Source organism: Gymnoscopelus braueri (assembly GCF_963280865.1).
Source record: "Gymnoscopelus braueri genome assembly, chromosome: 17".
Taxonomy (NCBI): Eukaryota; Metazoa; Chordata; class Actinopteri; order Myctophiformes; family Myctophidae; genus Gymnoscopelus; species Gymnoscopelus braueri.
Genome location: NC_137617.1, coordinates 27445489 through 27461445, shown reverse-complemented (window position 1 = coordinate 27461445; position 15957 = coordinate 27445489). Strand labels below are relative to the sequence as shown.

The 15957-nt window shown below is 43.2% G+C and overlaps 1 protein-coding gene across 4 annotated transcripts in view; it reads right to left on the bottom strand.

The window, feature by feature from the left end:
• The window catches only part of LOC308105350 (myosin phosphatase Rho interacting protein), a 74493-nt gene that overhangs the window by 28880 nt on the left and 29656 nt on the right, over positions 1-15957 (bottom strand). For all 4 annotated transcript variants that reach the window (XM_080456015.1, XM_080456014.1, XM_080456016.1 and 1 more), the window contains exons 4-6: positions 8357-8508; positions 5412-5496; positions 395-623 (exon numbers count right to left, since the gene is read on the bottom strand). In XM_080456015.1, the coding sequence (XP_080312141.1) occupies positions 395-623; positions 5412-5496; positions 8357-8508 (466 nt within the window). The remainder of the gene's footprint in view (positions 1-394; positions 624-5411; positions 5497-8356; positions 8509-15957) is intronic.

The window sequence follows — 15957 nt, the reverse complement described above, 5'->3', positions numbered from 1 at the left end:
ATCTACAAGCTTACTTGATGAACTTTGACTTAATATTAACATTTCTGAATATTTGTTCTCATGTTCCTGTTGTGGTACATATCTGGCAGCTATGAATTGAGTCAGGTTTTTTTTAAAGTATAAAGCTAAAGTTAACTTACGCAAGTTATTTGTCATATCTGCCAAACAGAAATGTAATTCTTAATCATAATGTTCAACGACGAAAATAATTAATCGTGAATCGCAATAATTTGAGCGACAATTAAATCAAGTAAAATGTCATAATCGTTGACAGCCCCTACACGTCAAGCCTTTAAAAAAAAATACTACACAGAAGGATCCTGATCGTCAAATTTTATTCTGTGAGGACTCTCAGGATTCTTTGTCGTACACGTGACTGTATGGTTGTCCTCACCATCCTGGCTGGTGACGGGGATCCCAGGGGGGCTCTGGCTCAGCTGGCTGAGGCAGGACGCGCTGCGGCTGCAGGGGATGGTGGTGCGGCTCCAGCGGGCCTCTTCCTGCCATAGGCTGGCGCGGCTGGTTGGCACACGCTCAGCACTGGCGATGCTGCTGGGAAGGCAGGGGATGCTGCCTCCGCCAACGCCACTGCCGGTCACCGTCACCTTAGCCGGGCCAGGCTCCTGTCGGCATGTGCGAATATGAGGAAGAAAAAAGGGGGCATATTGAGAAAATATAAATATATACAGTATTTTACAAATTAGGTTATTTAATTCCCCATCCTTTCGTAATGTGTTCAGCACTCGGATAGTCTATCTCAGTTGCTACTGTATGGCAAGAATGGAGGGACGGAGAGACGGATGGAGAGAGAAAGAGAGAGAGATGGAAGGTTCAACAAACAACAAAGAGCTCCTTCATGACAGACACACCTGTGTTATTACAGAGGACAAGGGAGGTGACGAAGACTTACTGTGGAATAATGATGTGATAAGGGTAACAAAACCCAAATACAGACAATATATTTGAGTTTATATACAAGTATACAGTGTTTGTGTGTATATTATATAATATATAATATACACACAAACACTATATACTTGTATATTATACAAGTATATAGTGTGTGTGTGTGTGTGTGTGTGTGTGTGTGTGTGTGTGTGTGTGTGTGTGTGTGTGTGTGTGTGTGTGTGTGTGTGTGTGTGTGTGTGTGTGCATATATTTATATATACACATGTATATGTATATATATATATATATATATATATATATATATATATATATATATATATATATATATATATATATATATATATATATATATAGTACATACACACACACACACACACACACACGCGCACAACTCATTACAATTATGATTTACACATCAAAGCAGTTTGATGCAGATGGTCGTGACAATCAATTTGGTGACTAACAGACCTGCCAATCATGTGAGCAGAGAAGAAATAAAAAATAAAATAAAAGGTTGGTAGAGACAGAGAAGCAAAGGGGCCATTGTTAAGCATCATCGCCTTCAGCCAAACCACTTTCAAATCAACACCAACACGCCACGATGCCGAACATCAATTTCAAGTAGAGAGAGAGAGGAGGATTCAGCAGGGCCACTTTAAGTCTAATTCATAATTCATCATGACCGTGTCACTCCACGTTGTGGCTTTCACAGAAAGAAAAAAAAGAAAATAAACCTTTTTCTCATTGAGCACCATGGTCGTGCGACAAAGTATCCCCCCACCTGGATTGACTTGGATTTACAGAGGGTAAGAGTTGATAAGGACTGGGATTTTTTTTTTAAACAAAGGGGGTCGAAAGGTTAAGTTCATGTGTCCACCGGGAACCACTTTTTACAGCACTGGCTTCTCTTGGGCACATTCTGACTGCACTCACACAGCGAAAACACTTGTAGGTGTTACAAATATTTTTCCAATAGTTGCTTAGCAACAACAAGAACCATAACGCTTCCCCCAAGAATCTGCTCTACCACCACAGGCTAAAAAAGCAGCTCCCGGTGGAATACCAAGGCTAAAGGAGTCAACTCACTGGGTGTCCGTTCATGCCTCCCGTAGAAAAACAACGGCCTGAAGGTACTCCACCCTGCCGACCACAAAAAGCCTTTAAGTTAAAGGTGCAGTAAAGTTTCGGACCGTCTATCAGCACTAATGGTAGAGGCTCAAGTCAGGGCTACAGAGCCTGTATTTAAATCCCAACCTTTCAACCCGACGTTCATGAACAGTGACTACCTGATCTATGTACTTATGCGTCAGTGTAATGTTAAGACCAAGTATCAAATCATCACTGTTGGGAGGAAACCTTGTCCAAAACGGTTACTTTTCAGGCAATGGGAAAAAATTACCTGTGTTCCAATAGATTCAATTTAGTATTTAGTATATTTAGCTGGGCTCATTTAAAACAGCCCTAAAAACTCATCTTTCTGGAGGCCCAAAGAGGAGGTAGTACCAGTTTCCCGGTAGACAGACGACCCTCCTCCCCTTTTTTGTATATATATATATTCTTTCATGCTTTTTCTTTTTTTTCTTATTTTTTTTGGTACAAAGTGTTATATATTTTTTCTCTGTATATTTTTATGTTGTTATTGAACTGTTTGGTTGCTACTATATATGTCTATGAAATGAATACCAAGGACCTCAACGGAAACAAGTCCGCAAGGACTTTTTTGGACGGACCTTTCAGACAAAAGTATTATAAATGTAACTGTGATGTTTTACATTCTTTTTGCCTAATAAACATTTCAATCAATCAATCAATCAATATTTAGTCAAAAGCTCTTAAAACTTTGCTTGGGTTAAATATTTGTAAAAGATACAGACAGACCTAACTACTTCCAACCTGCCCTCCCTATTTTGGGCATCTCATTATACTGTAGGCGAAAGTCTTCCAAAATCTTACAAACTTTTCTAAAGTAGCATCACAAAGTGCTGTTAGCTAGCTTGCAGATCGGCTATTTTTGCTAAACTAGGGCTTAAGTGGTTAAAAGATCAATAGCATTCATTTATAAGAAAGAGAAAAGAAAGAGAAAAAAGATGAAATCCGGAGATAAAAGGTTTCTGCCCATTAGTGACAAAAACATACAAAAGCTGAATGCAGGTATTTTAGTGCTAGAGAGAGATCAGCCTGGAAGGGCAGTTGGAGAGCTTTTGGCAACGATCCAAGACAGCAATCAGCATCAAGATGTCTTGAAAGTATTTGTCCCGTCTCTTGACTGTTTGACTTCGAGGGTACTTCCCAGAAGGCAAACAGGTGTTTCTGTGCCCTATGTATTTACATAGCCAGCCAGGCATTCTGTCAGCAGCAAGACGCTGCAAAAGTGGGAGGAGAGCATTCAGGTGGAAATGTGGTCTTGACAGCGTGAGCAAGAAGGGGAAATAATGAGAGTGGACAGGTCTTTGTGATATCCCGTCACTCATTATTGTATGACGAAAAGGATCAAAAGCACTAACCAGTACCCGAGGCTAAAAACTGACCTGGAATCAGCCGTGAAAATGTTAATTACATAGCTTGACGTCGACTTAGACTGCGCACATCCACTGTTATTTTCCACGCATAGTTGATTGCTCAACACAAACACCTCCATGCAAACGTACAGTTGATGGTTTAAAACAAACGTCTCTCTCTCTCTGTCTCTCTCTCTAGGAAGAGAGAGGTGGGAATTGTGTAGTTGAAAAAAACACTTTGTCTACTGGCTGAAGTTTTTCAGCTCGACAAAAGCTGGTGACCCAGTTTTGGGCCAGGCTGTGTTTTCTGAAAGAAGTGTTGCTAGCCATCAGACTGTAATTGCATGTGTGGGAGGGAACAGGAAAGGGGCAGTACAGATGAGCCAATTAGAAGACAACAGACACAAAGACATAATTATAGACATGTAAGCTGCCTCACCTATTCAACATTTAATGGTGGACACTAAGACCGTGTTTAGACTGCAGTCAAATCAGAGTTTTTAGGATCTTTAGGACCGACTGTTCACACTGTTATTTGCAAGTGATCAGATCGGATCTCTGTGTTCAGACTGATTTAAACGACGTCAACCCAGAGCCGCCCTGCACGACCCATCTTCTTTGGTTGCTGTGGTAACGACGTAACAACGTCATGACGTAGGTGCTAGTTGCTTGCTTAGAAACGCAACATAACAGACAAGCGACAAAAACAAAATACACAAAAACAAGTACATGCATGAAAACGGTGGAAAATGGACATAATTATCTGAACTCGCCATTTCTTCTGTACAATAATACTGCTATTGTTTTGTTTCCATTATGATTACCCCTCGCACTCGTAGATCTAAATTCTCGCACTCTCTACAGTGATGTCAGTGGCGCTTGGGTAGCGCTGTAAGTGACATTTTGGACAGTTAGATATGCGTTAGAGCAGGTTAGAGCGTTCAGACTGAGACGCATATTTAGAAATCAGAATTGAATCGCATTTGAAACCACCTCTGAATGTGGCTCAAGTCAGATTTGTAAAAATCGGATTCCATGTGACTTTTTTTCTGTTCAGACAAAAATCTGATTTAGGCTGGATTTGGGCAGTCTAAACAGGGCCTAATAACCAAACTTATAAATACCCAGATCTGCTCACAGAGCAGTTCTTTTTTAATAAACTTAAATCCCCCCTACATTCTTAGGTGAAATATTTTTCTTGGTATTTCTTTGTCTTTTTGATTGGTGATTGAGGTGCGTATGCATGCATACAGTGGTAGTAGCGCTGAGTGGCTATACTGGGACAATGACAGTGATTGATTATTGGAATTGAAGGTTTGATTTGTTGTGCCACACAGTTTAGGGCGACGGATGCAACAATGAACAGAGAGAGGCAGACAAAAATGACAGGTCCCACGTGGGCCAACATGAGGCAAGGTCATCTGCAATGGTTCAGCAAATGAGGCTGTTTGTGTGTGCTCAGAGCAAGGACAGTCTGATTCAGGGCACTGCCATTACAGAACCCAGACAATGAGCTTCACAGACCACCCCCCCCCCCCCCCGGCCCGCCCACCCACCCACCGCAAATCTGGCCTCACATCAAAAGACTGTGTCGTTACAGTGGGTGGTCCACACTATGTGATATGAAACATCATTACTTCATCTGGTCATTAAATCCATTATTACTGTGATATACCTTTACATTGGTCTTGGAGATTAGTATGCTCCATGCGGGCTTGTGTAGACGTGAAAATTACAGTACTAATTCCCTCCGGCGTATTCTGCGTCTCATGGATGACACATGAATGGTCGTTAACGAGGCAAAAAATAATGACCTCATGCTTGAAAGGGAATATCCATCCTGAAAGCACAATTCAAATTCCTATACTCCTTATTTGGTTCTGTGCGCGTTTCGTCCAAAAACACATCGTTTCTCAAAAAGTAGCTCTCAATTATGGTTGCACGCTGTGTGATAATGGCGGGCAAGAGCACATTACTATGGAATGTGTGGAGTGGTTGCATTACCTGCGGGGTGGGAGGTTCAACCTTGCGTTTCTTCTTCTGGTTCTGCTTGTTGGTCCTGGGGTAGACGGTCAGAGCCTCTTGCCACCTACAGAGACGGTCAAAAAGGTCAGAGCCTTCACCTTGAGCAGTGACAGCAAAGCCACCACGAGACAGACTAAACAAACCCTGCAGCTGTGGTGGTGTTAAATCTTGTTAAGGAAAATGTCCTTTGAAAACTAACGCAGAAACGAAGCAATAATGTTCCAAAGACCTGTCCATGACCTCTAATACTACGACTTCAACTTCTCTGCGGGACTGAGCCACCTCACAAGCAACATGCAGAGAGCTGATCGCAGGCACACCTTAAATAATTTAGCTAGAGCTAATTACGCATTGCTAATTAGGTTGATTTGTTTTAATTAATATAATTATGTTAATTGGGCCTATATTAACAAGTATTGCTACAATGTTAATACATTTCTGTAGCTCCTCATTTGCTTTTAGCGAACTGGGGTGCTGTGTTTGTGAGAGGTTTAAATGGTTATGTGGTGAGTGTGGCTTCATCACTCGGCTTTCAGCCAGAATGTTTTCAGCTAACAAGCTCACCACAACCTGGAATTTGTGTTATGCACTTGGCATAAGCACAGTAGGTCCTGAGAAGCTCCCAACCCATCAACAGCTTTAGCACCAAGTAATACAATAGTTAAAACAGAATCTCAACTAAACCATTAATTGAGGAAAACTATTCAATATGATTGGTCAAGTTCAAAGTGAGGGCTCACCAGGACAACATATACATACGTGCTTGCCTGTTTGATAGCGAGAAGGACTAATCACTACTATTATCATGACACCGAAATGGTGGAACCACCAGAAGTAATTGAACCAATTAAGTCAATGCGTGTGGTGCGTAAAACTTGAGGCGTATCAAATATTCCACCATTGTCCAACCGCTTTGTGAAGAGTGTGAAAGCCCATTCAGTGCTTCTGTACCGTGACACTCAACACCCGGCTGCAGACCTCTACCTGACATGGGCACAAACGTACGAATACGGCATGCCTTTGTGAACGCAACCAGCCTGCATTTCAACATCAATCCAAAAGAAATATAATCTCGGCTTAAGGATATGATTACATAAACCCCATGTTCTGGTTCATTGCCCTGGAGAGTGCAGTCGGTGCAGTGTGGACGGTACTGTACCAGTGGTGGTGTCGCTGCTGATTGCACAAACACAGTACTATAGGTCACACTACTGAAGTTGTTTGCCAACTGGAGAATACGGTATTATTCTTACAGACTTGCAGACAAAGAAATATGATGGGGGGGCAAAAAAAAGCCCCTACTGGGTTATGACTTGCAAAAACCGCAGCCATTTTTGTGGTCATTTGAGCGTCATACGCGCCAAACATTTAAGGACAAGCTGAATTTATGTGGGAGTCACTGAGAGGGCATTAATTGCGACTTTTACGGCTGTTGCGTATAATCTCCCTCTGCAGTAGTTAAGAGAGCTGGAGCCCCGTTTTCAGCATTTCACTGTGTGTGATTACCAATTCTCCACTGCAGGGGGGATGAGGGAGGTGAGAGCAAGTCAGGAGAGAGAGAGAGTGAAAGGCTTAACCACAAACTGAACAAAAACTGAAAAGAATCTTTTAAGCTGGGTGTTTGTCGGTGTGGCCAAGCTTCCGTCAGATGGTGACATCCTCTGCCACAGCAACGCGCTTGCTACATGGCAGGGAACCAGGGAAATGGGTACCAAGGGTGCGGGAAAGTGGGATGGGGACAGTAACAGAGCATGTGGCATAATAGAGCGGGGGCTGTGTGTGACTCGGAGGGACTTGGCTATGAATAGCTGTATAAAAAAGGTACGTACTGTAGGATCCAGGGATGGCAGCGCAGTGCAGAATTGAGATTTTTTTTTGAGTGGAGCTTGCAGATGAAATGCTGGATTACACCCCAGTTTTTACTGGTGCTCAGGTTAAAGCACTGGACAGGATAGGTACACACTCTGTATACGCATACAATCAGCAGCGTATCCGTTATTGTGTCATAGTAGCCACTGCAAAATCCTGAGTGTTAATTCAACTTTGAGAGGGTAAACATTGATTTGTGAGGGTCTGTCATTTAGGCACGGCGTAGTGTCTAATGTTTTCCAGTGACAGAGAGGGGTAGAGTTAGGCACAGCAAAAAGAGAGGCTCGGAAAGGGACCAGTGGAAGAATGTGCACTGTCATTGCAGTGTGGATTACAGCACTTTGGGAGGTACAGCCCAGAAGAGCCAGCAGGGGGCAGTGATGGCAGCAGTCCCTCTCTCTCTCTCTCTCCCTCTCCACATTCTCCCTTGACTACCTTGAAAATATGTATATAAAAAAAAAAGGTTCTCAAACGGTGTGCAGAGGCACATTGGTGTGTGCCGAGAGACAAGTCCAGGTTTGCCTTGGGATTTTGAGCCAACCGTAGTTATTGTACACAACTAGACATGAATTATTTTTTATTGACTATGTCAGTGCTTTGTGCGCACTCATTTTCCAATACATGTTATTTTTGCTATGATTTGTTTTATTTTTTTTACTTTTAAAATTTTTATCCCACGATTTTGTAACCCATATTTTTTCACCCAGTGCCAATTGCCTATGTAACCTGGGCGCTACTCTCCCTCTGCCAGCCTAGGGAGAGCCCAAGCTGAAGCTCATGCCTCCTTCAACGCATGAGGAGCAAGCAGGCCGCTTCTTTCTTCTCATTACTGATTCATGCTTTCTTTACAATTATTGTTATTAATATTTATTGGTGACTCTGCTGTGTTTTTTTTTGCTATGAATGGTGTGTCTTCAGATTTTGACTTGCCTAATGGTGTGCCGTGGTCAAGAAGAAGTTTAAAAACCACTGTTACAAAAGTTACAAATACTTCAAAGCTTTTCAATAACATTACAAAAACGGAGACCAAGAGATTCAGGGTCATTATCGCTTACCCGTTGATGATTTCTTTGCATTCTGCCCGTATGAAGTGCTCTTTGTCGGGGGTCAGGATGCACAGCGAGGTCTTCTGACCCGTCCTCGACTCTCCATCGACAACGTCAGAACACAGGTTCATGTTGATGGTGCCCTGGGGTAGCGTGCTGGGCTGCAGAACAGGAGCGGGAGAGAGAGATGGACAAAGTGTTTATGTCGGGTGAGGTATTTCATTCTCTTCCTGTGTCAACAATCATCCCTGGTTATTTGGGAGGAAAAGATCCTGATCCATTATGTTTTAAATAAGCATTAATGCAACAGTACTGTTGATCATGAATCAACTATAGTAAAAGATCACGCCATTTATCAATAGTGTGTTTACTTGTTTACATTCGTTTTTGGGAGCTTTTTTTATGGACTTCTTTCTTTGTTACGGTGCACTGTGCTTTATTTCGATGACTAAAGCCTGATTTATAGTTGCGTGCTGCAAAAAAATAGCAGATCTACAAGCTCAGTAGATCGGCTATTTTCGATGCGTGACGCGATGTGCAACCGAGTTCAAAATCAGGCATAGCCCTACAAGCAATCAATAATTAAGAAGTACAGGGTGTGATCAGTGTTGCCAGATTCTGTGAGAGAAACAAGCAAGCAGGTCTAGGAAAACCAGCCCAAAAGAAGCGACTATGGGCCACATGAGCACTTTAACATATACATCAGCTATTTGAAAATAGCCGATCTACAAGCTCACAACTTTGTGAGCGTTGTGAGCTTGTAGATCGGCTATTTTCAAATAAAATCTTGCAGGATATTATAATAAGCAGATCTGGCAACCCTGGGTGTGATCCTAGAATCATCATGCAAGAGAGAAGTGTCCCGTACAGGAAGTTGTGTGTTCATTTTATCTAGTGTGTGATATCTCTCCGAGAGGTGAGAAGCCAAACTATGCTACGACTTACAAAGACGCCATCAATCACCCATAAACAACCTGACCGCTGGACTGACAGAATAATACTGAGCCTGTGTACACTGAGTCAGGACTTTACATGCAAGTTTATGTAAATACACAATGGCTTTGTGCAATGTGGACACAGCTCATTTACAATCAATGGAGGCCTGTTGGCGTGACTCGGGGAAGATAAGAATCTATTTGTAGTGCATTTCATAGAATGGCTCAATGAATCTCAGCTGAACCAGTCATGTTCCTTCCACAGCAATATACTAGTTTTCTTATTTGCACGTGCCAGTCGAATGCTTGCGTGACATTTTAGACCGCTTGTAAAGACACCGTGCCCAAAGCAGAAAGATATTCTGTGGCACGTTTATCACTTCAAGAATCTGACTTCTGCTTAGTCTGACCTCCGAATGACTTAGGCCAGCAAACGGGATAAGCTCAAGTTCATTGAAGGATTTATATTTGCTCAATAGTCTAGAGTAACGCGAGTGTGCCGGGCACGGGGCAGCTGTTTGAACAACCTTTGGTTCCTACCTTCTCCGCACTAAAAAATACGGATAGAATTACGGGCACCAAAATGCCACAGAGGTCTCGAGCCATCAGTAACAAGGACCCGCGGATAATAAATTACACCCATCGGCCAATCTGAATACAGTAGGCCAGAGGTCTTCAATGTTTTCAGGCCAAGGACAACCTAGCTGAGAGAGAGATGAAGCAGGGACGCCCTCTATATTGTATAACATTGTGTTTTAGATTAAACTTTTTTTGATTACTTGATCTGCTCTTTTTTCCCTGTACACCTAATACCTCTTTGCCAAAAAATAGCAGATCTACAAGCTCACAACGCCTCGCAGCGCGAGGCGTTGTGAGCTTGTAGATCTGCTATTTTTTGGCAGTTCTCCTCAGAAAAAGGGATGCTAGGGTTCAAGTGGTTAATGTAAAAAACAATAATCATATCACACAAAGATTTGGCGGACCCCCTGTAGTAGCTCTGAGGAACCCCCTAGGGGTCCCGGACCCCCTGTTGAATACCCCTGCAGTAGGCGATGGAGTAGGGGACGAAATTAAAAGGCATCAGGTTCAAGTTAGCGAGTGACGGAAGAAATCTGGCTGCCTAACATGCGAGGCTTAACCATAGCCTGTCAGTCACGGAGCAATTTAAGCCTATGGACGGTCCTTGATGTGGACAGAGAAGTCAATGGTTAACAGTTTGCGGTAATCCCACCCAAAGGGTGGTTTGAGAGAGGCCCCATTTACCCCGTTACTGCCACTAAATGGAACTTTCGTTCGCCCTTCGTTTAACATGGCCCATGCAGCAGCGATGGATCGGCGCTGTCAAACAAAAAAAGTTTAGCACAAAGGGAATAGTTGCTAATAAGGTTTACAGAGAAAGAGATTGGACCGTGATGAGCGAAGACTATAACAGATCAGATAAGAGACTTTAGAGCTGCCATCTGGAACTTGTTTTGTTGTGTATCTATCTTAGAGTATGTTAATACAAGAAAACCAGCACAACTGCCATGGTTGGAGGTGGTCTCCTCCCTCCAAATTTAGACCATGTGGTCAGTTATGACCACTATTGGTTGACAAGTAGTACTGTCTGCCTGAAGCTCAAAGTGCAATACGTCCCCTGTCCAGCCCAAGTAGGTTGTTCCATCTTAGCTCTGTCGAAGAAACTTTGTCTCACAAACGCAGGAAAGGAGACCCGCGCATTCTAATCCCAGGTATAGGACATAAATCTTACTGACTGCAGCTTTAAACAGAGTCTGAGCAGCCGTGATACGTACTGTAGCGCAAACTTTTTCTACAGTGCTTCTCACGTCCCACATACTGTAACATCAAACGCATATGGCACATAATAAATTCCTCAGCCAGCTTAGTCGAGTACCAGCCAAGGCAAGGAGTGGTGTCATTCAAGTCCCGTTTATAATTTGACGTCCATACCGCCTGTGGCCTTAAAAACCTTGCAGGGTGTGGCGGGGGAGCACCTGACACGTGAGGTGAGAGGCCGGGGCAACAGCTGGGCCTGACAGACAGATGGGCAGACAAACAGACAGACAGCGGGACAGCTGAGAGAGAGGGCAGAGGCCTGGTTCAGATTGAACAGACCGGTGTCAGCTTGCCCTGAGAGAGCCGTGTCAGTCTCAGAGACACGGAGAGAGGTGGAGGGATAGGAACTCGGGAAGGAAATGGAGAGGTTGCGAGGAGGGTTAAAAGAAAGTAATCATGGGGAGTAGAAATGACAAAAAAAAGACAAATCCTGCACACTGCTCTTGTAAAGCATCAAAGGCACATCCTGCTGGATCAGAACCTGACTGCGATGATTTGCAAGAGCAGTGTGCAGGATTTGACTGTATTACTCCAAAGCACCTAGCCTGGTAAACCCTCCCTCCGGAAATCTAATTTCTATTTGATTCCAGGAGTGAGTCTGGCCTGATAGCCCATTGTGGGGGTTTCTAGTGGAATTACCAGCTAACCGAGCCTATCAGCGTCGTCGCACATCGTTCTGTGATTGACAGCGACAGTTGGCCAATCAGGTGGCGAGTTCGAGTGAGCCCAAAACACGAACGGCAGCCATCTTTTTCTGTCCGCTATAATCTCCGCGATTTTTTTACTTCAAAAAGCTCTCTAACTTCTATTTTGAGGCACGGAATTTACTTATAAGATATCGTTTGGATAGAATTTAGTTGTTTAACTTCATATATGTGGTCAATTAATCATGACAAAGCCTATTTAAAAATAAAAATTTAGAGAACCGGTAGGGGTGGGCAGTGACACCCATGTACCCGAATAAGGCAACCCATTTTGGGCTTGGCTGTCTCAAAAGTCCCGTTGACGTCACATTAGACTGGTGAACTGCTGATTGGCTGAAGGGGAAAAAATATCATTGGCTGAAGGGGTTGTCAGTCAACGGTATTACTTCCGCCCAACTCAGCCTGCAGCCAATATTGCAGAATGGGCGATAAGGCCAGACTCACTCCTGGAATCAAATAGAAATTAGATTTCCGGAGGGAGGGTTTACCAGGCTACAAAGCACCTGCAGTAAGACTCAGATTGTCTGTGAGGATATTTCCAAAAAAGCCATTTTGCCTGTGACAGTAGCATGCTTGGCCATGTGTTTACACTGCTCATCTGCACCTCGCTCTGGGAACAGACTGTCATGCACGTTTGAGCAAACACACTTTCCCTCACTTCCCAGATTTCATAATCTCTCTGAAGGTTGTTTTAATTATCTCCACCAGACTGGAACGGTTTAGGGCCAATGTTTGTTATCACCCCTGTCTGTCTTATAGTGTGTTTGAGTGTTGGCCTGTCCACAGCTAGTATGTGTGTATCGTTTCATTGCCTTAATTGTCACGATCTCCGGGGGGGTTATTCGTTGCTTCAGTTTGTATTTATTTGATACACTGACTGACCGGGACTAGCTGTCAGGCATCAGAGCCTATGTGGTACGCGCCTTAACCACTTGGCTATCGGTGCCCCAGATGTTTAGGACTTTGACAGTGGGACACTCGGCCAGCTATGTAAACAAACCAATAGGACAACAAACACACACAGACAGACACAAATGTCCTTGGGCAGAGGGTTACGAGCAGATCAACAACAAAATATTAAGAGATTCTGGGAACGGCTGTACAAGCAGCTTAAGTCCATCAGAGCATGGGCTTCTGCAGGCACACACAAATATACGTCAGACTAATAATAACAGCTCAGATAGGGCGGGGGTAGAACACTTTTCATAATTCCGTCACAGTCCTGTGAAAGAGTGAGGATTGGGTGCTTAAAGCATATTCAGTAGAGTTTGTATGGGGTGTACAGTAGCCTACAGTGTATGTGCACCGTGGTTCCTTGTGTATGGAAATCGCACGCACACTCCCGGGCTTGGAGCAACACCTTCCATCCAGACCCCCAACACCACCACCAAAAAAAAAACTACACCTCTCTGTCACTTAGCCTAAGCCTGGCCTCCCTTCTCTGGGCTGCCAGTCCGTCACATACAGTCCACAATGCTGCCTTTGTGGAGCAGGACCAGTGCGCGCACAATGCGGGATTGTCAGCCGCCACTCCCCTTTTTACCCTTCGACGAGGAAATGACCCAAGATTTTGGAGACACAAGAGAGAGACAAGAGGCACACAAACAAGCAGCCTTTTGTGAGCAAATGCATGGAAATTATGAAGCCAGTGTAAACAAATTTCTTGTCTCTCAAGTCGCTCAGACAATAGTGTGTGAACGCCGTCTCAATGGGAGCACTTGAGTAAGTAGAGTCTCAAGAAGACGAGTGACAGGGTAAGGAATTAAAGGAGGACTTTGTAGCACTGGTCTGGTGTATGAAAGTCTGCAGTGTGTGGATGCAGGTGTGCTTTCTCTTTTCTGTGCCAGCAGCTGTGTTTTTTGTTTTGTTTCACAGCAGCACCTGTGATAAGATAATGGCAAATAAAGCAGTCATAATGAACTGAAGAGGCAAAAGGGAATAAAAAGAGCTGAGTGACCAGGCAACGGGAGGGTGCAGTGACCTCACAACCGTGTTTTATTGTTTTTTTGGTCCTGTTTATTTGCACAATAGTAGATTAACCCATTAAGACCTGAGGCCGATTAAAATTTTTTTTTTTTAAATAGCAGATCTACAAGCTCATAGCGCGGCACTCGGTGCCGCGCTATGAGCTTGTATATCTGCTATTTTTTGAATAGCCAAAGAAATCTAAAAATGACACAGATGCGTTCCCGGTCTTAATGGGTTAATGAAGCAAAGTGAAAGTAAGACTAATTTGAGCAGGTGATATAAAAACTAAGACAAATGCATTAAGTAATCTAAAAGGAGCTTGTATTCTCTGACCAGATGTGTTACAGAGTTCCAGAACGTGTTCATTAGCAATGGATTCTCCACTGATTAGGACATAGGTAATTAGAAAGCGCCCCGCAAACAGGCCTACGTGCGCCCGCCATAATTCACCCCTAACTAACTGCTCCATGGCTTAGCAAAACATCCCATTCTGCACACTAATGACACGCAAGACAAATATTTGCTTCTTTTGGCTGACCCTCAGAAGAGATTTTGACTTTGGTGGTTTGCAAAGCAAATTCTACTCCTCTGCCTTGAACTCTTGTTTTTTTACACTGACGTGATGTTCTTGGACACGAAAATCAGGCGTGTAGTGTAACTGACTCAATTAAGATGGACGCAGGGGAATGTCATGGCCTTGTGTCACATTTTATAGTACTGTTGATTAGTACATACAACAACCAGCATGTTCCATTTCTGATAAACTTCACTTTGACGGAGGTGAATAACTTTCCATACTTTTTCCATTGAAAATAATTGTTTTAACTTATTTAGCTGTTATGAATTAGGACAGTCTTCATTGCACTTTCATGAGGTTTCGTGTACCAGTATAGCCTACGGCCCGCCACCTATTGCTCAATGCGCTGTTTAATTATGATTCATAATTATGATTCATAATTAAACATAAGCTCAATGTGTTAGCAATCAAAACGCAGGTGTTAAATAATTTATGAACACCTGCTTTCTGACTGCAACGCAGTTTATGAACACCTGCATTCTGATTGCTAACACATGCCATTTCATGACAAGCACCCGCTTGCTTACCGCGCGATTGTGGGCAGTGACAAACGTCACACGGCATGAGCTCACGCTACGTTATCCTATTATCTGGATGAGGCTGGTAAATAATATCGTCTCTGTCGGGTGGAAACCTCATAAGTCCAAAACAGTTACTTTTCAGGAGTCAAAATAGCAAAAGCAGCAGGTCGACAAGCTCAAACAGCGTCGCTTCGCGCAGCGGTTTCGAGCTTGTAGATCTTTTGATGCTTTTGTGTCACGCTGTAGTACGGAATAAAACACAAAACGTTTAACCCTTTAAGACCTGGAACCCATCTGTGTTATTTTTTTATTTGAGCTAAAAAGCATTATTTTACACTTTGGATATTCAAAAATAGCAGATCTACAAGCTCATAGCACGGCACCGAGTGCCACGCTACGAGCTTGTAGATCTACTATTTTTGAAAAACCGAGAAAATTTGTGCAAATCTTTGAATATATATCTTTTTAAAGCGAACATTTTTAACTCAAATCTTTGCTTCTGGGGGTCCCTGGAACAAAATATTTTGAGATGGGAGTCGGCGACCAAATACATATAATTTTGGGGGTCCTTGACATGAAAAAGTTTGAGCACCACTGATATAGAAACATATGTTTTTCAGAATACTGTTGGGATTTAGAAGACATTTGTAGAATCGGCTTCAGGGTTAGAATCGGCTTAATGGGTTAAAAAACACACAAAACGTTAAAATGTGGATAGGAGGTTTCTGCCTGACAGCACCAATATTATGTATGGTGCTTCCTAACAACGCCAGACCTCTCTTGAGCAAGGCAGAGATCTGCATGGTCTCGCTGATGAAATCCATGTGTACAACAGCTTCCAATCCATCAAGCTCCGTTCAAAACTATTTGGGGCCGATCACAAAGAGAGATGGAGAGCAAAAGGAGTTCTGTTGACAACCTGGCGCTGGTCATCCTGACTCATGAATATGGACGAGTATCAGGTCTGTTCTGTCCAAGTTCCTCCGCACGTTATTGATAGTGCCAGTTATATAAATGGAGCTTTCCTTAGCGACTTATGACAACAGGGGTAAACACACGCCAGAGAGAG